Genomic DNA, 26637 nt, shown 5'->3' on the forward strand with positions numbered 1-26637 from the left:
TCGGAAGGAGGAGAGGAGAGTCACCTTGACCCAAGGAGAAGAGGAAGAAAAGAAGTATGATAATGCAGACCCTGAACTTGAAGGAGAATCTTTGATGGTGAGAAGAGGACCACAAATGTAGCAACAAAAGGAGACCAGACCATCCATTTTCAGGACAAATTGCATGAGCCATGGTAAGATTTGTAAGATGATAATAGACTATGGTTCCTTTGATGATTTAGTGTCTTATGAAATGGTAAATAAACTAGGATTGAAGAAGTATCCTATTGATAGACCATATAGGGAATCTTCGATCAGTGATGCACAAAATATTGTTGTAAGGGAGCAAGCAATAGTGGATTTCTCTATAGGAGAATATAAAGATCAAGTTATATGTGATGTCATTCTAATGACATGCTACCATGTAATCCTTGGAAGGCCTTGGCAAGCCTCAAGGAACACTATTCATTTTGGCTCATCAAATGTTTATATAGTACACAAAGATGGTGTGAAGTTTAAGCTAAATCCTTTCACTGGTCATGATGAGGAAAGAGTTATTTGTTTTTGCAAGAAAGAGTTTGTGTACTTGCAGTAGTAGAGGGAGAGTAAACATGATATGACAAATCTGCCACTGAAGCCATCTCTTTTGGTTATGAAGGATGAGATTGTTCAAGACAAAACTCAAAATTATGCTTACAAGCAGACAGTGACAGCAAAAGGAGTGATGATAGGAATAGTATGGTGTCCTTTGGTGACAAGAGTGAACAAAGAAGTGAACATATCCATGGAGGATAAGAGACAGGGTCAGCATGACCTCAGACAACAAGTTATTCAGCCTTTGTCAAGGATAAAACATGACTGTTCACAATCAGCAAGCAGTAAGGTTACCATGACTGGTAACAAGGATCCAATGCTTTTTGTTTCTAATGATTTGTATGCAGGTGTGCAGGGCAATACATTGCAGGTGCAAAGTTGCAAACATCCCTCTAGAAGGATGGGAGGAAAGAAGATAGTACCCCTTAACTCTTGGGACAAGAGTTGCTTTGAAGGTGGGGTGTTTGGTGCAGGGCCACATATTAAATCATCTAAGAGAGCCTTGGTACCAGATGAAGATAGAGGATCAAAGACATCATTGATTGTTAATTGGGATATATTAAAACCAATAATGGAATTATGTAATAAACAATGTACTTTGAAAGACAAAAGTCAGAAAAGTCCTAGTAAGGACCTAAGGGCAACATGATGTAAAATGGCCAAAAGAGCCATATGGGGTAGTCTTAGGATAGTTTCATACTTAGTTGCATTTAATAAATCCATATGACCAATTTTGAGTCAATGGAATAGTTTAGAAAGTTAGGGAATGCATAAAAACTATAGTTTGAAATTTGAATTTCAAATTCAAACGGTCATATTAGTTTTAGAGGGAAAGTAGTAATTTGGTATTTGTTTGATTAAATAAACCTTTGTAACCAACTTGGTCGGTTGGACAGGTGCATATAAGCCTATTTAAGTTGTAATGAACATATGCAAGACATGAATCATTATTGGTACGAAAAAAAATCACAGAAATTGTACGGAACAACAATCATACTTTCCTCTGCATCAATAAGAAAAATAAAAATAAATGATACTTATACATACAATGGGGCTCTCTGTGTGAATGGAAATCCCTGATGATCTAGGACGCCGAATTTGTACAAGCTCATCGCCAATAGCCACACCCTATATACAAAAAAGAATGTAATTAAATGAGATTACCACAAACATTTTACAAGAATGCATCGATATTTAATCAATTAGAAAACATCTAATTACCTTTCCTTTGTCAGTGCATGCTGGCTCACCCCCCGCACTTTGTCCCCCCGGGGCAGGTGGTATCTGCAAGATAAAAGAAAGATTAGCAACCATATATACTACAATATCAAATAGAAAAAAAAATGCGAACACAACATAATGTACCGTAGATGTCTCAAGGCCAAATGAAATGGCCGAGAGTGTAGCATCGTCTATCTGTTTGAGCTCCTCCTCGGTCATCAACTAAACATGAATGAAGATCACATACATGTAAAAGTCAGTATTGCTTAAAAATTAAAATTACTCTATTCTAAAAATTAACTTTAAATCGCATATGTCATAACAAAAAAATGTATACACATACCGACACCGAAGGAGTCCACGCCTTTGCATTCCCCTCCTCTCTCGCATCAGGGTTTGTAGCCTCTGCATGTGCGTCTGGTGTATCCTCGTCTAATAAAAAATGATACTTAGGAAGATCACCTATGGGACCCAAGCAAATATTCTTGCATGTAATGCAAGTGTGAAGCACACAAACGTGTGATGAGCTAGCCGATGATGAACTGGCACCAACATCATCAACACGAGGAGGCAGGACTAACCTAGCCTGAGATATCATTAGGCTACTCAGCCTATGAATGGCTATGATGGTCTGAGAGCTAGCCTCTGCCATAATATCTGGATGTTGCACTCGAGGAGGGGGGGAGATATCAGGGGGGGACAAAAGTGCCAAGTTTCTTCCGCTGGGAAGAGGGTCTATCCTAAGGAGCTCCTAGTCCTAAGCCCATGTTGGGCTTCATGCTCCAATAGTTCACTTTAAGTTTCAACACAAATTTTGCATATAATTTTCTAAGGAAATAAAATGGTATGTCTAAATTTCCATGTGGAGGGATATCAAAGACCATCCACCAACGATCCCAAAAATTTGCACGTATGGCGTCATTTGTGCACCATTTAATCGATAGTTTGGTTTTTTTTGGGTCAACTGGTATACCCATTTTTGGGTTAGCAAAAAGGCTAGCCAAATCGTCTTTGGTTATGTCATAATCCAAACCATCATCAAACATCTAGTGCATTTCATCACGCCAACGAAGAGCGGCATTTTGTTGGTTCGTAAGGGTTTCAATGTTATCCACTATGGTGTTTAACGTGGATAACATAGGAGCTAGTGCAGGTACATTATTATATGTTCTATGCAAACCTCTCAACTCGGTGAGATTTTCATTTATCAAATCCTTGATTCGAGGAGGGTTTTGAGGAGGTAGAGGATCATTTGGTGGATGGTTTTGTGGGGATACTGGATCGTTTGGTGGTGGGTTACGAGGAATATTATTCCCTGCCTCAGTGTCATCATTTTGATCAGCCATTCCTATTGAATTGCAAAACGTAATATATATTAAAAAAAATCTAAATTTTAACCATTTTTGTCAAAAAAACCCTACATTCAACTAAAACAAATAAAATCATCCTAAAATCTATTAAATTTAGGTTAAAAATGAGTTGGGGGAAAAAAAACATACCCGAATATCTGATATCCGATCTCGTATCTGATATTTGATCCACAATGGTAATACTGGCCCCAAATTTGCGTAAAATGAGGGCCCGCGGGTTTGTGATTTTATTTATCCAATGCGCAGGTATCGGATATTCGATACTATATCGGATATCCGATATTGTATTGGATATCCGATACTATATCGGATATCCGATATTGTATCGGATATCCAATATAACATCGGATATTCGATATGTCCCAAACATATAACATATGATATATATATTACATTATGTTACATTTTATATATTTTTTATTATATTTTATATATATTATATTAATTTACTATATATTATAATATAAAATATTATATTATATAATAATATTATTAGAATATTATATTATTATAATTTATAATATATTATACCTTTTTATTATATATTATATTATAAGATATTACTTTTTATTATTATATTATATCTTATATATATATATAATATTACATTACTATATATTATAATATATTAAATATTATATTATATTATTATAATATAATACATTATAATATTATTATTATATAGTATAATATTATACGATTATAATATAATAATATTATTATTATTATATTATAGTATAATTATTATTATTATTATAATATTAAATAATATTATTATTATTATAATATAATAGTATGATATATTATTTAATATTATTATTATTATTATTTAATAATAATATTTAATATGATATTATTAAATAATAATAATATCATGTAGTAAATATTAATATTAAATAATAATAATATTAATATTAAATAATATATCATACTATTATATGATGATGATTATTATTATTATTATTATATTAAATAATAATAATAATAATAGTGGCATAATAATAGTGTCACATGTCGGTTATTCGATTTAAAATCGGATATCTGATAAGGCTCGACCTTACCTTCCAGGTTTGGTTCCTGGATAGGTGAAAAAAAGTCAGAGCGGATTTTGAAGCGCTTTTAGGCGTCTTCAAACTCTCTTTTTTTCACATCGCCACTTTTTGGCACACCATGATCCTGCACATACCCTGGGTAGAAATGATTTTGATTGGGTTTATTGAGTCAAGTGTGTGTTTGAAATCATACCATTCCCACGATTTAAAGACGTATCCTACTTGGGAAAAGGTTTCTCAGAATCATAAATATTTTTAAGGTAGTGATGTAATAATAATAATATGGTTATGATTGTATTAATCAATTCAAATCAATTAATTGAAATGTCGGCCAAATTAAATTAAGCTCCTCTATTCCTTAACATTTTTATTTGATTTTATTTTGGCAAATTTGATTAAATTATATTTTAAGAGTATAACCTTATAAAATGAACTTAATGGTTTCTTAATATTTTAGATTTAAACTAATTTTTATTTTATGAAAAACTAAACAATTTATAAATTATAATGTGTCATGTAATTTTATTTTTTAAAAGAAAATTTATATAAAATGATAGATTTAAATATTTTGAAGGTAATATTATATATTTATTATTTGTGCAAATTATATTATTAATTATTAAATTTAATATAGCATAAGATAATATAATATATAATGAAAATTTAAATATTAAATTAAAAAATTAATTTGATATAAAACAAGAATAATGAAATTAATTTTGTTAGCATTATTTATTTTGAATTATAGATATGTCTAAAAGATATATGGTCTACTTTTTAATGAAATTATGAAACTAATAAGATAGCACAAAGACTATTTAGTAATATTGTTTAATTCTAAATTTAGTTCATTCAAAATTTCTATTATTATATTTAACTTAAAAAATGTAATATTTTTTTTATTTATTAATATTATGTGATCCTGGGTATTATAGTTAGAACAAAAGTTTTTATCAAGATTATTGTCAAGTTAAGATTACAATTATTTTTTAGACTATAGGATTAGAATTATAGTTACTATTATGATTAGGGCTAAGATTTATATCATAGTTCATATTCTTATTGGGATTTGGATTTGGGTTTAAAATTATGATTATGGTTCTCTTGAAAGTTTATATTGTGGTTGTAATTGTGATGAAGGTTAGGGATTTTATTTAGATTCATAATTAGGGTTAGTGGTAGGATAATGATTTAGGTTTATGTCACAATTATGGTTAAGATTAGGTTTAGAGTTTGGGCTATAATCTTGTTTTCTGTTAGGTTTTAATGTTTGGGTTAGGATTAGAGTTAAGATTAGGAAAATGTTACAATTATGGTTAGTATAAGGGATTACAACATACATATTATCATGGATTAGGATTAGGGGTAAGGTTAGAATTAGAGTTAGACTTTGGAACACATTTAATTTTATGGTTAAGCATAGGGTTATGGTTAGGATAATGGTTTAGGTTTATGTAATAATCAAGGTTAGGGTTGTGTTTATAATCTAGGTTATGATCTTTTCCATAATTGACCTTCAAATTTTAAAGAGATTAAATTTCCACAATCCATAGCAAATAAACTGATATATTTCTGGATTCGATTGTGTAAAGATTTTTTACCATCAACGTTTCGAATCACACCAAGTGATCCATCATCAGGATGAAGAGAGCAAGAGATGTCAAACAAAAAATTTATTCGACGTACCTATTGTACACTAAGGTTTTGATAATGGTTAGGGTTACGGTTTGGATGTACATATATGTTATATATTCATGTACCAAGTAGATATGAAAATTAATGTACATTCTTGTATATGTATAATTTAGGATCTCCCCTTAAGACATGTCATTGAATTATATTATATAGTTAATTATATACTTAGATTAAAACATTAAAGTCTAAGTATTCTTTTAGAATTACAATTTAGCATTGAAATCTAACATTTTTAGATAGATTAGTGTACAAAGATTAGGGTTTGCTATTTAGGGTCATGGTTTAACATTATGTTTTAAATGATTATTATTAAAATGTTAGATGTAGAGGTTAAACATGGGTTTGTATCATTGTTAGAAGTATGGTTTAAAGAGGGTTAGGGTATGGGTTTACATCATTGTTAGTTCAGCATGGCTAGAGGGTTAGGATTTGTATTAGGGATCATCTAAGATTAGGGGTTCTAATTTATGAAATTTATGGTTTCAGGGTTAGGATTTGTATTAGGGATCATCTAAGGTTTGAAATTTAGGAGTTATGTTTAATCATCTAAGATTAGGGGTTATAATTTATGAAATTTGTGGTTTTGCAGTTGGGATTATGACCATGTTTAGTATTTAGGGTCCTATTGTTTAACATTAAGGTTTAAGAGTTAAAATTTAAGTAATATATAAGATCTTTACATGTTCAAATATACATGATGAACATTCTTTATGTTTGTATATATTCTAATCAAGTTATGTTAGATTATAATTAAAACTTTTATTAATTAAATATTCTAACATGTATTCTTTACGTCATACATGTTCTAAATTATATGTTCTTATGTATGTACACATGTATGTTATATTCATACCTATATGCAAATTAATCAACATTCTTATATATGTATAGTTTAGGATCTCCCCTTAAGACATGGACATTGAAAATTATATAACTAATTATATATTATGATTATTAAGACATTAAAAATAATTACACATTTCAACGTGAATATTGAACACATACATGTATGCACGTCTATGTTAACATGAACATATTTACATGTACATTTATGAAATAAAATATACATTTTAATCTACATTCTTATACGTATATAATTTAGGATCTCCCAGGTTAAGACATGTGTCATTAAATATAGTTAATTGTACACTTATTTATAAGATAAATTAAGAACAATAGTTAACACATATATATACATAAATTATACATATAAAAATATGAATTTATTAAAAACATGTACATACATCTACTTTTAACCATGAACAAATATACATGTACATCTTTGTTCAAAATAAAAAATGATACATTCTTAGCTATATTGTTACATGTACAATTTAGGATCTAGACCCTTAAGATATGTCATTTAATTAAACTTCTAAGATTAAGATATTAAGGTGAATTTGACATATATATATATATATAAACATTAATATCGAAAACATACATGTCTATATTAAACATTAACATATATATTTCTAATGTTTTTCTAATATTTTTCTAAATTTTATATTATTATAAATTTTATAATGTTTTTCTAATTTTTTTTAAATTTGTTTTCTACAATTTATATTATTATAAATTTTTTAACGTTTTTATAATGTTTTTTCTAAAATTTTTTTCTAAAACTTATATTAAATTATAAATTTTCTAATGTTTTTTTAATGTTTTTTCTAAATATGTTTTCTAAATTTTATATTAAATTCTAAATTTTCTAATGTTTTTGTAATTTTTTTTTTTAGATTTGTTTTCTAAATTTTATATTAAATTATAAATTTTTTAATATTTGTCTGATATTTTTCCTGATGTTTTTCTAAATTTATTTTCTAATTTTTTAAAATATTTTTTTTCTAAATTTTCTAATTTTTTTTAATATTTTTTCTAAAATTTCTTCTTCTTCTTTTTTTAATTTCTAAATTTGTTTTCTAAATTTTTTATTATATTATAAATTTTCTAATGTTTTTGAAATGTTTTTTTTTTTTAATTTTCTAATATTTTTGTAATATTTTTTTTCTAAATTTGCTAAATTTTTTTATAAATTTTCTAATTTTTTTTATAAATTTTGTAATTTGTGTTTGTTATTATTTTTTCTAAATTCTATATTCAATTATAAATTCTCTAATATTTTTGTAATATTTTTTGTAAATTTGTTTTCTAAATTTTCTAATTTTTTGTAATATTTTTTCAAAATTTATTTTCTAATGTTTTTGTAATATTTTTTCAAAATTTATTTTCTAATGTTTTTGTAATATTTTTTCAAAGTTTGTTTTCTAATGTTTCTAATGTTTTTCCTAAATTTTCTACTATTTTCCCTAATGTTTTCTAATATTTTCTGTATAATATTGTACTATTTTCTAAATTAATATAAATAAACAATAAAAAAATTTAATTAACATTTAGATATGCTTTCAAAATCGGTCAAAACGTAAATAACATTCAAATATGCTTTAAAAACATTTTTAAAATGCATTGAAAACATTTAAAACTGCTTTAAAAATGTTCAAAACATTGAATTAATAATATTTTGACATACCTGAAGATGAAGAATCCGAATGAAAGCGACAAGCGATGCTAGTGGGGGCAGTAAAAATTGTATGTTCACCCGAACCCGTGAGTCAACAGTAGTCACCGTGAAAATGAAATGGAAAAATTTAAAAACGTAGTTTTAAGTGCCAAAAATGTTCCTTTCATATGTTCGCGCGAACATAGCAATTTGGGCGTCAATATGTTCGCACGAACATATGTAGATAATATGTTCGCGTGAACATATTATATAGGTTCGCACGAACATGCCATACCAAATGCAATAAGCCAAAATCACGATTTGGCAAACTTTTTGAAGTTTCTTCGTTCCACTAAAGTGGAACCCATTAGTGTGGGTTCACCCAAATGATGAAAATCTTGTTTACTTGAATTGATTTTAAATGCTTAATCCACTCATTCTGATTGAATACTCCTTCAATTCTTAGTCATGATATTTCAGCTAAACTGATTGTAACTGTTAATCTCTTTCATATGAACATAAATTTTATAACTGCCTTCTCATAAATATGAAGTTGTAATTGTATTATGATGATATGCTAGTTGATAGCTAAGGCCCAGGAAAAGGGAATGTTACAATCTTGTTTACCTCTCTTTTTTGAAATGCATGTCATCCCTGTTTTAGTTGGCTGATACACTACCTCTGTCCTTGTCCATCCACTTTTCTTCTTTGTTTATGGATGTCTTTTGTATGTGCATTCTTAATTAGCTCTATTAGTTTTATATAAGTTGAGATGTATGTGCATAATTTTCTTCGATTTCCTACTTTCTTTGATTTAATCCCACTAAACTTGTTTTGATTGGAATTCTTGCAAAATTCTCTTCTTGCTAATGATTTTGTTCCTTGGAACCCTTGTTTGAATCTTCTATTGTGATCCATTCAATTAGCTTGCATGCCAAAATTAGCAGGACTAGAATTTAATTTGTTATTGTATAGCTTAGTTGGATTATTATTATAATATTGAAATTTATATTGATGTAATATATATTTCTATTATTATATCTTAATGTTATTATTGCATAGTAATTTAAATAAGATACACACACACACACATACACACACACACACACACACACACACACACACACACACACACACACACATATATATATATATATATATATATATAATGAAACCTTAATTAAATAAATGTCAAAAGTGCATACCATAAGTTGGACCGATCAAGTTATGTGATTACATTTATGTTTGATGGCTGACTAAACATGGTCAAGATTTGATTTTGTTTGTAATATGCGTGACTTAGAGTCATGGCTATCATGTGTAACTCTTTGTCACATACTAAACAACTGTCTATCCTTGTTTATTTGCCATCAAACACATACAATATTGCAATCTTCAAATAGTAAACTCAGGGTTTTCAGTGCAGTCATATACTTCTTAATACAAATAAATTATTTCAAGATTAATCATAAAGCTCAATTAGAATATAGCATTGGATTATTGTGAGAATAATCACTATCAACATTGAGTACAATATTATATAAAGAGTTCTGGTATTCTAACCATTATAGAATTCTTGGAGAAATATCTAAGCAAGTCAACTTATCACTTATATATAGGTAAATCTTAACATGTGATCAAAGTGGGTCTAAGCAACGATATTGATCAAACCTACCTGTAGTGCACTCAATTATTTGTTTAAATTCATATTCTTCAAAATGGTGCACGATATGAGGCTAGAAGATAAGCTTGAAGGTGATTCAAATTTTGTGGGATGGAAATTGTGGATGAAGTTAACCTTGAAAGAGAATGGTTTAAAACAATTCATTGAAAAATCCAAACCACCACCTAAAGGAAGTTAAGGATTGGAAAAATGGGAAAGTGGTAACACTGAAGCCATGAAGTTAATTGTGGACGATGTTAAGAACCATTTACTTCCAATTATCTCAAAGCTAGACACAACACATGAAATGTACAAAGCTCTTGAAGAGATGTTTGAGATTAACAATAATATTCAAGTTATCACATTAAGAGACAAACTCTCCAACATTGAGATGAATGAAGGAGAGACCATGTCCTCTTATTTTATGAGAATAATTGAGTTAAGAAACCAATTGTCTACAATAGGTCATAATTGTGACAAAAAGGAATTAACAATAATGGCTCTAAAAGGACTTCCAGCATCATGGGATACTTTTAGACAAGGAGTATGCTCTCGGTCCAAGTTTCCTAAACTTGATAGAATTAAAGAAGATTCCATACAAGAAGAATGTATGCTAACATCTCGAGGCATGGGTATTTCTTCCACAAAAGAAGATAAGCAAGTTCTTTATACATGTGTAAATAAGAGAAAGAAGAAGCAAAAATTTAATGGAAAAAGGAAGCAACCAGACTACTCCAAAATGCAATGCTTTAGATGCAATAAGTATGGTCATCCAACATCTAAATGTCCTGATAAACTCAAGCAACAAGATTCATTTGCACAAGTCAGCAACTCAAATGAAAACTCAAAAAATAATGCTTTATATTCAGCTCTATCTACTGAAGTATCAAATAGATCAAATACATGGGTGATTGATAGTGGAGCTTCTTGACACATTATTGGGTTCAAAGAACAATTAGATTCAATCAAGGAAGACTGTGTAGATGATGTAACCATTGGAGATGGCACCAACTATCATGTAAAGGGCATCGAAACATGTACCAAAATCTTAAATCAGGAATCTCAATTGAACTCACTAAAGTAGTAAACGTACTTGGCATAAAGAGAAATTTAGTCTCTATATCTGCACTTGAAGATGAAGGATATAGGATCACATTTATGGAAGGAAAAGTACTAGCCTAGCCTAAGAACTCTAATATAAAAAATGCTCACAAAATTGGTTCTAGACATGGATGTCTACATAAACTAAACCTATGCTCACCTACAACTCTAATTCATGATTCCATCAAAGAAAATGAAATATGACATAGGAGACTAGGGCATCTTTGTTTATGAGGATTACCCTCTTTAAAAAAAATGGCAACAGGGTTACCCAAACTCCAACCAAATCATGAAGGAACTTGCAAAGGTTGTGCTCTAGGGAAGAATATTAAAACCGCCTTTCATAATAGTGAAAGAAAAACCAAAGAAATTCTAAAGCTCTTTCACGCTGACCTATGTGGGCCAATGTATGTCCCTTCCTTAGGAGGATATTTATACTACATCATCTTTGTTGATGACCTCTTTAGAAAGACATGGATCTACTTTCTAAAATGTGAAGAGTCTGACAAAATTGTGACTAAGTTTATAGAATTCAAAGCTCTTGTAGAAAGCATATCAAGAAAGAAAATTAAAATATTGAGAACTGACAATGGCAAAGAATATACTTAAAAGATATTCTCTAATTATTGTAGAAGTGTTGGGATCAAGAGGGAGTTTTTAGTTCCTTGCAATCCCCAACAAAATGGGGTAGCAAAAAGAAAGAATAGAACTATTGTCAAGGTTGCTAAAGCCATGCTTCATGATCAAAACCTAGAAACATTCCTTTGGGGTGAAACCTCTAACACTATTTTTTTTATTCATAATCGATGCCCTGACTCTCATCTTGAACATTAAACCCTTGAAGAAGCCTTCTCTAAGAAAAAACTTGATCTCAGTCATCTAAGAATATTTGGGTGTCTTGTCTACTTCCACATCCCTAAAGAGAAAAGAAATAAACTAGAACCTTTGAGGAAAAGAGGAATATTCATAGGATACAGTGAAACTTTCGAAGCATATTGTATATACATCCTTGGAAAAAGTAGCATCGAATTGAGTAGAGATGTAATATTTGATGTGGATACTACTTTAAAAAGATCCAAAGTTGAAAGTGAATCAAATGACGAAGAAACCCTAGAAGAATCAATTTCTAAGATTGAGAGGTAGAATAAAATAGAAGAAGATAACTCTTCCAAGCCTATGGATATGACTAATATATCTAAGGACAAGAAGAGACCTCAATGGGCCAAAAAACTAATTGAAGAAAACAATTCAGCTAGTACTGCATCTATTAGAGAAAGAAATCGACCAAACATCTTCTCTAGCTGTATTGTATTGATGAGTGAACTATCAAATTTTGAACCATCTAATGTGAAAGAAGCCATGAAACAACAAACCTGGAAGGATGCCATGACGAAGGAATATAATTATATCCTAAAGAATGACATTTTGGATATTGTTCCCAAACCCAAAAACAAATCAGTCGTAATCTCAAAATGGTTATTCAAAATCAAACATGTCGCAGATAGAAGCATTGACAAATACAAAGTTAGGTTTGTTGCAAGGGGTTTCTCTCAAAAGGAAGGAATCGACTATGAAGAAATTTTTTCTCTAGTAGCTAGATATATCCTAGTTAGAACTATAATAGCTATTGCTGCCTCTAAAAGATGGAAAATTCATCAAATGGATGTCAAGATTTCCTTTTTGAATGGAGTAATGGAAGTTTATGTTGAAAAACCTAAAGGATTTTTGGTACATAATAAATAGTCACATGTATGTAAATTAAAGAGGGCACCATATGGACTCAAACAAGCTTCCCAAGCTTGGTATGAACGAATAGATCATCACTTAACTAAACTTGGTTTCACAAAAAATAATGCAAACCCTAACCTATACTTCAATTTACAACAAGGGAATATGTTGATTATGGTACTATATGTTGATGACCTTTTTATTATAGGAAAAGATCACTTGATTGACAAGTGTAAACAAGAACTAGCATCCAAATTTGATATGAAGGATCTGGGACTACTACACTATTTTCTAGGACTCAAAGTATGGCAACATGCCAATGAGATCATCCTAAATCAAGGTAAGTATACATTGGATATACTTAAAAGATTTGGAATGATGGAAAGCAAACCTATGGAGACTCCTATGGAAACAAATCTACAGAAACTAAAAGAAGCAACTAAAGATTCTTAAAATGCTGATCCTACTCTTTATCAACAAATTATTGGGTCCTTAATGTATCTAGTGAATACAAGACCTAATATATGTTATGGAGTAAATGCTCTAAGTCAATTCATGTGTGAACCCAAACAAGTTGACTTAGTAGCAGCAAAACACATTCTCATATATCTTCATGGTACAGTTGAATATGGTCTAAAATACACAACTGTTGAACTAAATCTAAGTGGATATATAGACTCTAACTGGGCATGAAATTCTATGGATCGAAAGAGTACTTCAGGGTGTTGTTTTACCTTGGGATTAGCAACGATATCATGGTTCAGTAGAAAACAATCATCAGTAGCTCAGAGATCCACTGAAGAAAAATATATAGCAGCATCCATGGGAGCCCAGGAAGCCATATGGTTGAGGAAGCTTCTACTTGGATTGTTTGGGAAGACTCTACCACCTACACGTATCTATTGTGATAACCAAAGCTGCATCAAACTATCCCTAAATCCAGTGTTTCATAACAGGTCAAAACACATTGAGATACCATACCATTATATCAGAGACATAGTTGAGAAGAATGTAGTTGAGTTGAGATATATTAGTATAGAGAATCAGATTGTAGACACCCTTACCAAACCACTTGCTTAAACAAAGGTGGAACACTTTCGGAAGGAACTTAGTATGATTGTAATTTTTGAGAAAATATCTCAAAATAAATGATTAATGTACATTATATATTATAAATGTTATGAATTTATGAAACCTGTGTACATCATGAGAAAGTGACCTCTTTCAAATGATTTTCACTTGTATTTGAAGAAGTTATTGGAAGGTGATGTCTTTCAAATGATTTACAATAACTTATATCATGATATACATTTTGTGTAAAATGTTGAAATAGATCTTGAAAGGCTTTATCTTATAAATCAACAACTAAGTGTTAGATATCATTTAATTGACTATCTATACGTTGTTTGTATATATATATGTTAGGTACTTGGTGAATATCTTGCCTTGATATTCTATTGGCCATTACCGCATTGAGTAGTTGATGAACATCATTTAGTTGATGTTTTGATAGGCCATAACTCAAAGTACATGGTGAATTTCATTTTGTTACGATAGGCCAATGCTCACATTATCTAATATGATGTCAAAAGAGTATTTGGTGAATGTCATTTGTTGACATTCTGATAGGCAAATATCCATATGATATTATATAATGGAAGTCTTCTAATCAAAGATTTCCTCCATGTGTGATTTCTAAATATTACTAATGGTGTTCTATTTTCAAGTGTTTATCCTTAAAATCTAAGAGGGAATGTTATTGTATAGTCGGATTATTATAATAATATTGAAATTTATATTGATCTAATATATATCATATCATAAGTTGGACCGATCAAGTTATGTGATCACATTTATGTTTGACAGCTGACTAACATGGTCAGGATTTGATTTTGTTTGTAATATGCATGACTTAGAGTCACGCCCGATAGGCCGTGACTCTTCTCAGAATCACGCCTATCGTGCGTGACTCTCTGTCACATACTAAACCACCGTCTATCCTTGTTTATTTGCCATCAAACGCATACAATATTGCAGTCTTCAAATGGAAAAATCAGGGTTTTCGGTGCAGTCATATACTGCTCAATACAAATAAATTCATCCAAGGTTAATCCTAAAGCTCAATCAGAATCTAGCATTGGATTATTGTGAGAATAATCACTATCAATATTGAGTACACTATTATATAAACAGTTCTGCTATTCTGACCATTATAGAAGTCTTGGAGAAACATCAAAGCAAGTCAACTTATCACTTATATATAGGTAAATCTTAACATAAATAATAAAAACTAATTCACATTACCCTGTTCGTCGTTTGTTACTTGTCAATGTTGCCTTGTAGTCAACATTCTTGACGAGTTCCTTTACTTATTCCTTAATTTGATGGGCTAAACTCATAAATCTAAAATCTTGCACGCTGCGATAATAAGAGTAACTTATTTGAGAGCCTGAAGTGCATTAATGGTTATTATTATCTCTGAAGATCCATTGATTAATCCCCAGTTGTCACATCCCCAAAATATTTCTGGATCCGTCTTTACAAATTTGGATCAAAATCTAAACAAAACTGGATTTATAACTACCCCCGGTTTCATTAACCATTTGAAGTGATCTTGAACAAAATTAAACTCTTCACGGTGTGCTAGTTATATCATCCACTATAGTAATATCATCCACAAAGATTGATTTAGTTATTTAACACAAATATTAACCCTGTCAGGTACGACACCATTTGTATCGGCCAGCCTTAAACATCACACACTAAGGAAGAAATTAAGCTTGGAAAAGTAAGTCAAACTTTGACTATTTAACACTTTTGCACTAGGAATCAAGCCTTAGTGTGTGATGTTTAAGCCGTTCGCCATCTGTATCAGTGCATCACTCTCACAAAAAGGACTGTAAAATACAAATCACCTAATTTTTAACTCATGGTAGATATCAGAGTGTACATTATACATATCAAACTACAATTATCTTTTCATGAAACGAAAATCATTTCAGGATTGAGTTGTGTCTTTTTTGTGGATGCTTTGGCTGCAGTTCAAAATTTCAATCCAATTACAAAGTTGTGCATTGTCAGATGTTTGCGAAGGGAGCACCAGAAAGTTTGGTGTGCGATTACTTTAATTACAAGTATTGGATGCTGCTCTGCTTTCTTTAATGTGCTGGACTTGAATGGTATGTACAATTATTTTTATTTTCCATCTTTATTTTGGTCGATGCAAGTAGGGTAACAACATGAATTGGAGTTTAAAATCCACCATTAATTGATAAAGAAAGTTTGTAATGGTTATGAACTGCTAGTTGTTGTGAACGAAGAAATATTTTAACATTGCTACATTTTAGGTATTGAAATGTAGTGTCACTTTCATAGATAACTTGGACTAAATTCAGTTTTCAACAAAACTCGTTGTCTCTGTTAATGCTTGTAACAACCTGATTATTAAGTCCTAATAAAATCATTGTATTATAGTTCACAATCTTCTTTACGTAACTTAGTAGATTTCGTTTCAGTTATTTAATAAAAGTGCAATGGATTTGTTTAAATGTGCCTACCAATATTAGCAGCTCTCAATGTGATATTGTCTATGTTTGAACTTATGCAGATCTGATTAAAGACGGATATGTTGTGATATCCCACTGGATTATTTTTCCCAGTTTCTTTGCAAATAATTTTCAGATATATAACGGAGAAGTTATGCAATAAAATCGAGCAAATAACCAACAAACACTCATATGAAACCCTCAGATTTTGTAATTGAAATATACAATCAGCAATAAAATAACATGTTAAAGGTCCAATCTTGAATACAGTGCTAACAGTGAGATTGGAATGAACTCTGATGTGAATTCACCGCAACTGATGTTGAATCGGTTGTGCATCTGATTCACCACGAGAAGCCTAAAGGATTCCATCCCTAGGTTCCAAATATTGAAGGCAACTAGCTTCCACTTCCTCAAGAGAAATCTGAAACAATACCCAAATCCAAGGTTGTTGGAATGAATGAAGTCTTCATCTTTTAATGCCCCAAACAGTACCCCTTTTTATAATATTAAATTGACTTAAATAATTCTGCAGTGGGTCCCCCATTAATCAATTATAATATAAATTTTGGTTGGCCTATTAATTCTTTAATGTCTCAGGGAGGAGATTACAATCCCTCCTTGAGATTTCTTTTCCTCAAGCAAGCACAAGTCCATGAACCAATACCAGGATCCCATATTCATCTGCAAGCCACTCTACGGCTCATACTGGTAACTATGTAACCAGGGTGTGTCATGCTACAAAACCAAAAATAAGGGTGCAAATCAGCCAACAGTGAGATCCCTGGATCCCAAGTCAACCCGTAAGACACTGTTGCTTCTGCCTACTACACTACCTAGAACCGAAGTGCTCCATGTCTCAATAGTTAAGTAACCCAACACAATCCACAAACTGCAAGGCACTCATTCTGTCAGCTCCTGGATCCCATACCAACCTTTCTACTCAATCCTGGGAGTAAGAAAAGATGTCCATCAAATTATCACTTTCATATATCAACCCACTATACAAGTAGATCATCATAATGTTGTGAAAGACAACTCCAGTGTGCACTAGAATCAACTCATTAGACCCCCAAAAGTCAGTTTCGTAATCTTGCTCAGCTATATAAATGACAATAATATTGTCACCGTGCCCCTGTTTTGGAAGGATAATCATCTGATGTGGTATGTTTCTCACGTTGAGATGTCTCCGCGCAACTGCCTGCAACTCACTAAACCCTGTAGGCCAAACCATATCCGAAAATGCACTAATAGACCAAGCATGGCAGCCAGTAAAAACTGTAGCACACATTAAAAAAAATCACCAACCAATAGATTTACAACTGCCATATCATAAGGACTCGGAGTCAACTGTCTAACTGGATTGTAGTAGCTTTCAATATGCATTAAGGGCAGCTCAAAAAAATTTGATTCACAATGAGTGCCATCATTTTAATCATCAGCTTCACCAAGAAGTGGATCATCATCAGTCAAAATTTCAAGGCTAGTATCACTCGGTTCATCTGCATCCTAATGTGGGGAAAGTGTTACCTCATGGTTTTGTGAAGGCATATTACTGTTGTTGAAGGAATCAAAATTCTTGAGTCTAATTTCCTACTGGTCCTTTTGATCACCTTCTTTGGTATAACATTCTTGTTTGAATAGGGTGAGGTGGGAATGATATGCTCACTTCCATCTTCACAAATAGTGTGAATCCCTTCAACCAACCATACAACCATGCCTTTTCGTTTGACTAATGCACTTGCCACTTTTCAATCCACTATGAACAGGATCTTCCACCATCAGTTGAGGAAATTTGTGCTAGTGTTCTTTGATGATATTTTGATCTATAGCAGGACTTGGCAAGAACATTTAGAACACTTGGAGACAATATTGAGCATTTTACAAAGGAATTCCTTGTATGCCAAGGAGTCCAAATGTGAATTGGGGATGACAGAGTTGTTGTATCTTGGACACATCATTAATGCAGAGGGAGTGCAGATGGATCCTGAAAAGATCTACGTTGTTGTTAATTGGCCACCACCAAAGAACCTTACACAGTTGAGGGGATTTCTTGATCTATGTGGATTCTATCACAGGTTTTTTAGTGGCTACTCATGACACACAGCATCTATGATAGATTTTCTGAAGAAAGGGGCATTTGTCTGGACTTGGGAGGCACAGGACTATTTCATGCAGTTCAAAGAAATAATGACTACATGCCCACTATTAGCATTGCCTGATTTCATGAATCCATTTGAGCTTCAATGTGATGCTTCTGGAGAGGGAGTTGGTGCTACACTAATGCAAGACAAGCATCCTATAGCTTATGAGGAGATTTTTTAGCCTATCCACCACCACATAGATACAATCATGCCCCTGGGCCTCGGGCAAGCCCATGATAAAATCCATGGAGATGCACTTCCACTTCCTGTTAGGCATAGGAAGTGGCTATAGGAGCCCTGCTAGATAAGTGTGGTCTTGTTTGTTCTACTGGCAAATAAGACACTAACACACATACTGCAAAACATCAGCCTTAAGCCCCTTCCAAGTGAATTGCTCTTGAACTAACCTGTAAGTCTTGAAATACCCAAGATGGCCTGTTGTAGGTGAATCATGGAGTGCTCTCAAAATCAACTGCTTCACTATCAATCCTGAGACTAAGTAAATCATGTTCATGTAAATGATCAAATCATCTACAAGAGTGTACCTAGTGTCGATCACTATTCCCTCCACTATTTTAGAGGTCTGTGTGTCTCTGGCATATTCTGCTACAATCAATTGTCGCCAATCCTCTGATATCTAAATCATATAAGTGAAGTGTGGCCTGCGAGATAAAACATCTACAACAACATTATGTGTCCCCTTAACATATGTGATATCAAAATCATAGGCCTATAACTTACTCACCCACTTCTGTTGACGATCATTCAAGTCTCGCTGTCCCAAAAAATGCCTCAAACTATTATGATCAATTTTAATACAAAATTTGATGCCCACAAGATACTCTTTGAATTTGGCCAAGGCATGCATGATGGCCAACATCTCCTTATCATATATGCTGAATGATCTCTCAGGCCCTCTGAATTTCCTACTCTCATAAGCTATAGGATGCTTGTCCTGCATAAGTACAACACCAACTCCCTCTCCAGAAGCATCACATCAGTAATAACCCCAACAGGTTATAACTTCTTCAAACACCAAAATTCTCTATACTTTAGTTGTTTGACATTTTGTCAAACACTTTACAAGCAAGCTCTGATACCACTGTAGTAACCCCAATCAAATGACCATAGCTCCATCATTGCTTGTGTATTTGCCTCTATTGATTGTAGAAGCCTATCCTGATGCTATAAAGCCTCATCATCTCTTATAATTCTGGGTGGGCTTTGAGAATGTCTATCAGTCATGTTCTTAGCTGTGCAGGTTCCTTGTGTAAATAGAGCCCTTTTTTTTTCTTTTGTAAACTAAATTGAATGGTGGCTGCATTAACCTTGTTAGGCTCACAGGGAACCACTCTAATACCATAATAATAACTCCAACAGGTTATAACTTCTTCAAATGCCAAAATTCTTTATACTTTAGTTGTTTGACATTTCGTCAAACACTTTGCAAGCAAGCTCTGATACCACTGTAAGAACCCCCCAAGGAACTAATATTCCAATGCAATTCTTTTGGTATTATTAGTGCAAATACATGGAAACAAGATGTAACAATGATGCCAAAAGAATTTATTCTGAATTATTATAGCAAAATCATATGCTGATGAAGTACAATGATAATAGTGATGCCCGAGAATGGAAATGAATCAAGCATAGACACTGTAGCGCGGCATCCTACATGCCTACTGTAGCAATCAAAATTTATTCTCCAATTTAAGCACAAAATAGAACTCTTGAATTGAAGCTCTCCTAAATACCAAATTCAATGGATATTTCACCACCTCAAATGGTTGCAACACTGAAGAGTTGACATTCTCCAATGGCTGGCTGAAATCGAAAACCTTGGTTTCTTCTCCCAACTTGATATCGAATGCAATTCACAAAATCGGATGATAAACAATGAAGCTCTCACCCCTTTTTATACTTTTCTTTGATCCTCGTAGAAGGAAATAAAATATTTAATAATTACATTCTCTAGAAGTTTTCCCCTTCCAACAATTAATGCACTTGCTAGAAGCTTCTCTCTTACAATACAATAATTAAATAAAATATTTAACAATTGCATTCTTAGGAGTTTCCCCCTCCCAATAATTAATGCACTTGCTAGAAGCTTCTCCCTTGCAATAGAATAATTAATTGTGCTTCTAGAAAATTAAATTACTAGAAGCTTCCCCCTTCCAATAATTAATGCATTCTCCAATTAAATTAATTAAATATAAAGTCACTCTTTTTTCTTTTTTTCTTTTTGATTTTTGACTTTATAAGAAATTAATTTAATCAATTTTTCCTTATTTCTCCACTTAGCCTTCAGAGAATTTAAAGGCTAAGTGGAGAAATAAGGAGAAATTGATTAAATGAATTTCTTATAGAAGTCAAAAAAAAAAAAAAAAAAGTGACTTTATACTTAACTAATTTAATTGAAGAATGCATTAATTATTGGAAGGGGGAAGGTTCTAGTAATTTAGTTTTCTAGAAGCACAATTAATTATTATATTGCAAGGGAGAAGCTTCTAGCAAGTGCATTAATAATTGGGAGGGGGAAACTTCTAGATAATGCAATTATTAAATATTTTATTTAATTATTGTATTGCAAGAGAGAAGCTTCTAGCAAGTGCATTAATTATTGGAAGGGGGAAACTTCTAGAGAATGCAATTATTAAATATTTTATTTCCTTCTACGAGGGTCAAGGAAAAGTATAAAAAGGGATGAGAGCTTCGTTGTTTATCATCCGATTTTGTGAATTGCATTTGATATCAAGTTGGGAGAAGAAACTAAGGTTTTTTATTTTAGTCAGCCATTGGAGAACGTCAACTCTTCAGTGTTGCAACCATTTGAGGTGGTGAAATATCCATTGAATTTGGTATTTGGGAGAGCTTCAATTCAGAAGTTTTATTTTGTGCTTAAATTGGAGAATAAATTTTGATTGCTATAGTATGCATACAAGATGTCGTGCTACAGTGTCTATGCTTGATTCATTTCCATTCTCGGGCATCACCAATATCATTGTACTTCATTAGCATATGATTTTACTGTAATAATTCAGAATCAAAATTTTTGGCATCATTACTACATCTCATTTCCATGTATTTGCACTAATAATACCAAAAGAATTGCATTTGAATATTAGTTCCTTAAGAGGTTACTATAGTGGTATTAGAGCTTGTTTGCAAAGTGTTTGACGAAATGTCAAACAACTAAAGTATAAAGAACTTTGGTGTTTGAAGAAGTTATAACCTGTTGGGGTTATTACAGTAGTATCAGAGCTTGCTTGCAAAGTGTTTGATGAAATGTCAAACAACTAAAGTATAAAGATTTTTTTTGGTGTTTGAAGAAGTTATAACTTGTTGGGGTTACTACAAAATTCACTTTTGATTATAGAAATCTACTTTTTTACTCATCAAGAATGTCTCATCTATGGATTTGGAATTCCTGCCTCCATAGCTTTTTGCTTCTTTCTTCTGTAACAAGTGTTTGCTTCTCTCTTCTGTAACAACTGCTAAATAGGTAATACGTTATTGGCAAGAAAGGACTTATCAGAAGAAAGACAGACATTTATAAGGAGCGTTATCAGATAATTATATTGTTATCAATACAAAGGATATGTAAAAACGTATTTGGTAAAGAGGAAAAGTTAGTTCAATATTGGTGAACTACAATTATCTGTAAATGGACAAAGATGAACAAGTAAAGATTATCAGCTGACAACTAGATGAAATGGAGAATGATTGAACCTATTGTGTTAGTGTCAAATTCACTAAACCTAAACAAAGGAAAAATAGTTTACATGGTAAGATGTGTGGAGGCGATTGGTGATAACGATTTATGTAGATGTGTGAAGCAAAATAACTTATGGAGATTGGTGATAAAGATTTATGTAGATGTTTGGAGTGAAACAACTTAAGGAGATTGGTGATAAAGATTTATGTGAGGACTACAAGGAGAGTTCAACAAACATTATTTCACCTCGAAAATGAATAAAAGGTTATGATGCAGCTGAGAGGATAAGAAAACATAATATGGAAGGATCCAAATAGATTCGAGATCAAGCTAATGGGAACCCTACTAACAAAGGCGAACTAACTAACAAATTTAAGTTTGTTGACATAAGAAGAGTTAAGATAGTGGAGTAATAATGTAGAATTGAGTTGTGATTGAGATCAGAGCACAAAATACATACAAAGGAAGAAAAATCAACGTGTAAGGGATTTGACAAGATTTGGAAGGAAAGCATTAACATCTCATTTACTTTCTTGATAGAATATCTAGCAATTTCTACAAGTTATTGCAAAATCCCTTACCTGATAATCTTTAATAGGACTTAGAAGTTCTAGATCAAACTTATTGTAAATCCTTAAATAGGGTGAACATTTCATAAGTGAGATTAATCTCTTAATAGATTTTTTCTTAACAAGAGTGTTAGATATATTTAACAATGTATCGGTCACTTCTTATTATGAAGTAATTGGAAAATATTTTCTTGTTATTAACAGTGATCAAGAGATCAATTTATATAAGAGACTGAATGGCATTTCCTTAAAAAACAATCGTAAAGAATAGAAACATTATATTCTAGAAACATAAAATTAAATATTGGAAACATTCTAATACTTACTGAAGATTACAATAGATAACCATTATATACTAAACAAAGATAATAGAAACTATCTATTATCATAATACCCTCCCTTAATGGTTGATCTATTTAGAGCATGAAGTTGTCAAAAAGTGTAAAAGGTAGATTATGTTTGCTTAAGGTGCTCTGCATTGTTCGTTGTGGGCTATGAACCAAATTGCTTAGATAGGGAAGCTAAGCGCTTCTGACATTCAACCTTCATTTGCCAAAACTTGTGGCAATAGTTACATTGAATGTTTTTCTTTCGAGAGCCTTCTAAATCTGGACCAAAGGATGGCTACAGAGAAGATTGTTGAAACTAGCCTTTATCCTTCTAAAAAGATTTGGCAGCAAAGGCTTGCTTTGTAGAGGTGGAGCTAGATCTACTATCAAACTATTGTTTCCACCAATCTTGCTGAAGTAGAAGTGTGCAGAGATCGGTGAACTTTAGAGAAATGCTAGAAGATGTGATGTTGAGAATCTCGATAAAATGCTCATAGGACTTTGGTAAACTCTGGAGAGTGATAACCATAATGTCCTATTCCTCAATCTTGTGATCGATGGCAAACAACTAATCACGACTTTATTGAATCCTATTCAAATGAGCTTGGAGCGAGCTTCGTTGATCCATGATAATAGAAAACATAGTGCTTTTCAAGAAGAAAGCTCTACTCTTGTCAGAAGTCTCATGAAGACCTTTGAGATGTGCCCATATCTCGATAGTTGTCTTACCAGATGGAATTTGAGAGAGTTGATCATCAACCATGGATAATTTGAGAAGCATCGTCGTCTATTGAGCATTCAGATCCCATGAATCTTGATCAGTACTAGGGACAGTCAAACATTGTGTAACATCCAAAATAATTTGATCGGTATTCCAAATTTAAAAAATTTCTATGATCTGCTGCTTCCAAATGCTATGATTTCGACCATTGAATTTTGAGTTTTTCTTGAGCGAAATATTGATCAACGATGCTATATATAGCACATTTTTCAATGAAAAAACATGAAAATCTGTGAATGCACGTTCTTCAAGGAAAACAAATGGAAGACCCAAAAAAATTGAAGGGTGGCCTAGAAGAGAGCTCAAAAAACTCAGAAAGAGTGTTGTTAGTTTCTGGATTGGTTGGCTCAAAAATCGAGTCACCCAAAAAAATGGCAACCCAGTTGAGATCTCAAAAAACCCACCAAAAATTTGTTAAAAAAAAAAATTATCTAGTACTAGAAAAAACAAAAAAACAAAAATTTTAAAAAAAATGGGTTTTGAACAAAAACAGCCCTCCTACAAAAGAATCCACAAAAAATGGTGGAAATGTGCAGAAAAAATAGATTAAATTGGACAAAAATGGGTTGTAGAGTTGTGGGTACAATCCCCATCACAATTTTTCCCTCTAAGGGTTTATGTGATACTAATCATGATGTAATGTGTGTATGCATGGTTTTGTGGTTTACTCTTATTTTGCTTTATTGTTTTATTGTTATAGCATATCAATAAATTAGTTTACATCGCAACAGATGTCAAGTAAATGAATACTATCAATTAATGTGAATTACAGTTACAAGTTTATGGTCAAAAGTTTAAATTGCTAAACAGTTTGTGAGTACCAATTCTCCCCTCCCCCTTCCCTCTCAGTACACACCTTTCCAAGATTAGTACCCATTCTATTTTAATACATTCCACAAAATCAAATATCATTGAGGACAAAGGATAAAACGTAATGTTGTGTTGCCACAGAGTCTAGCTAGGAATCCTAGTTGTGTCATGTAGACAATCAGTTGACATTGAAAAAAAAAAAAGGTAAATGACTTTTTTTTTTTTTTTAAATGACCATTTGTCCCTTTGTATACATTTGGGTTGAGATTTTTGGGAGTTCATTGCATAAACCCATGGGTTTTTGTTCTGAAATTATTACAATTTTTCAGCTTGGCAGGACATTGTTTTGTTGTAAGTGACTTGCTAAACTTTCATATTTGTTAGTAGTTGTGAGCCCACAATGCTTGCACAATGAGAGAACAACTCTCTTTCAAGAGTCCACAGTCCTTTTGAAGTGTCAATATCCATTTGCCATTTTGGGAACCAAATTCCTTGGTCAATGTGTAGTACGAATGAAACTAATATAGATACACTAACCACACCTATTTTACAAGTTACACTACCCACAAATTAGTATAGTATAATTAACCCCATCTATGTCATGGAACTCAAATGATTGACTATGTCAAGTGTAGATACACTATCCCCACCTATTTCACAAATTCAGTGCCCACAAAATGAGTGTAGTATAGTTATGTTAACCCCATCTATGTTATGGAACTCAAATAGTCAACCATCTCAAAGCAAAAAATTAGCTCGAGACTAAAAAATCCTCTAATGTCCTCTATTGTCCAGCGTTCTCTTTGGCCACCTAATCCTTACCACATGCAACATTAGAATTTTTGATAGCACCAAAAGTTAATGTGATACATATATAGAAGTTCCCATGCTCATAATTGAGTGGGTTGGTTTTGTTAGATGATACACCCGTTACAATAGGGGAGGGGATAGTTTGGGGACACTTTTGACTCTGAGGTGTTTACAAAATATCTCAAGTTTGAGGATGCTAAAAAAAACTCTCAAGAACACTCCCATAAAACATACTTTTCACTCATATTATGTCCTACCTCAAGTCACATGAAAGTAGACTAAGAATTGGTGAACAAAAGCTTACGTGACTTTCTTTGGAAATGTTCCATATAAAGCTTTTTTATTCTACATTGAGTAGCATTTCAACTTGCCTACAATGGTAGGCTAATTTTGTTTGTTGTTCTAGCCAAGAAACTAAGATAGAACTAACTGTATTGGACTCTTTATTATAAAATAGTTTTCTGCAATAGGATTTCGTAGAGCAATAATGACATAATGAAGGATCTAAATGAAACCAAATCATGTTGTAACATTGGAATATACATTTTAAACTTTGTATTAGTTTATTTTATGTTTTGACTTATTCATATGGAGTGTATCTCAAATAACTATACGATCGAATCTTTTTTTCGTCATCATTTGAGTAAAACTTGTTTGTTCTTATTTGTTTTTTTTCTTATGCAGGGAGTATAAGGGCATCTAAGAAATATGCTCTTAATTATGACAAAACAAAATTTGAACATTATAAGCTCATGCAAGGAGATATACAATCAGAGGAGATACTTAAACATGTATATAATTGTTTTGAAAAACTTAAAAACCTTTCCTAAAATAGTTTGAAACATATATAATAAACTGTACTAGAGATTTTTTCTAATATTAATGCCATGTTTAGAAGATGACGCTTGTGAATATGTATCTTTGAAAGGCATAATTCCTTGACCCCCTGGATGAGTGGAAAAATGCTTAGATGTGATTTTTTTGTATTCAAACAACATGAACTTCAAAAAATAATTATTTCATATATGATG

The 26637-nt window shown here is 31.9% G+C and overlaps 1 protein-coding gene across 1 annotated transcript in view; it reads left to right on the forward strand.

Annotated features, from left to right (window-relative positions):
• Nucleotides 1-26436, forward strand: part of LOC149534532 (putative ribonuclease P/MRP protein subunit POP5) — an 82994-nt gene extending 56558 nt beyond the window's left edge. The window contains exons 2-3 of the mRNA XM_089806875.1: nucleotides 15945-16082; nucleotides 26291-26436. Coding sequence (XP_089663001.1) covers nucleotides 15945-16082; nucleotides 26291-26436 — 284 coding nt within the window. The remainder of the gene's footprint in view (nucleotides 1-15944; nucleotides 16083-26290) is intronic.
• Nucleotides 26437-26637: the final 201 nt, after the last annotated feature.

This window comes from Cupressus sempervirens, chromosome 10 (assembly GCF_028749045.1).
Source record: "Cupressus sempervirens isolate cs-2001-9-10 chromosome 10, ASM2874904v1, whole genome shotgun sequence".
NCBI lineage: Eukaryota > Viridiplantae > Streptophyta > Pinopsida > Cupressales > Cupressaceae > Cupressus > Cupressus sempervirens.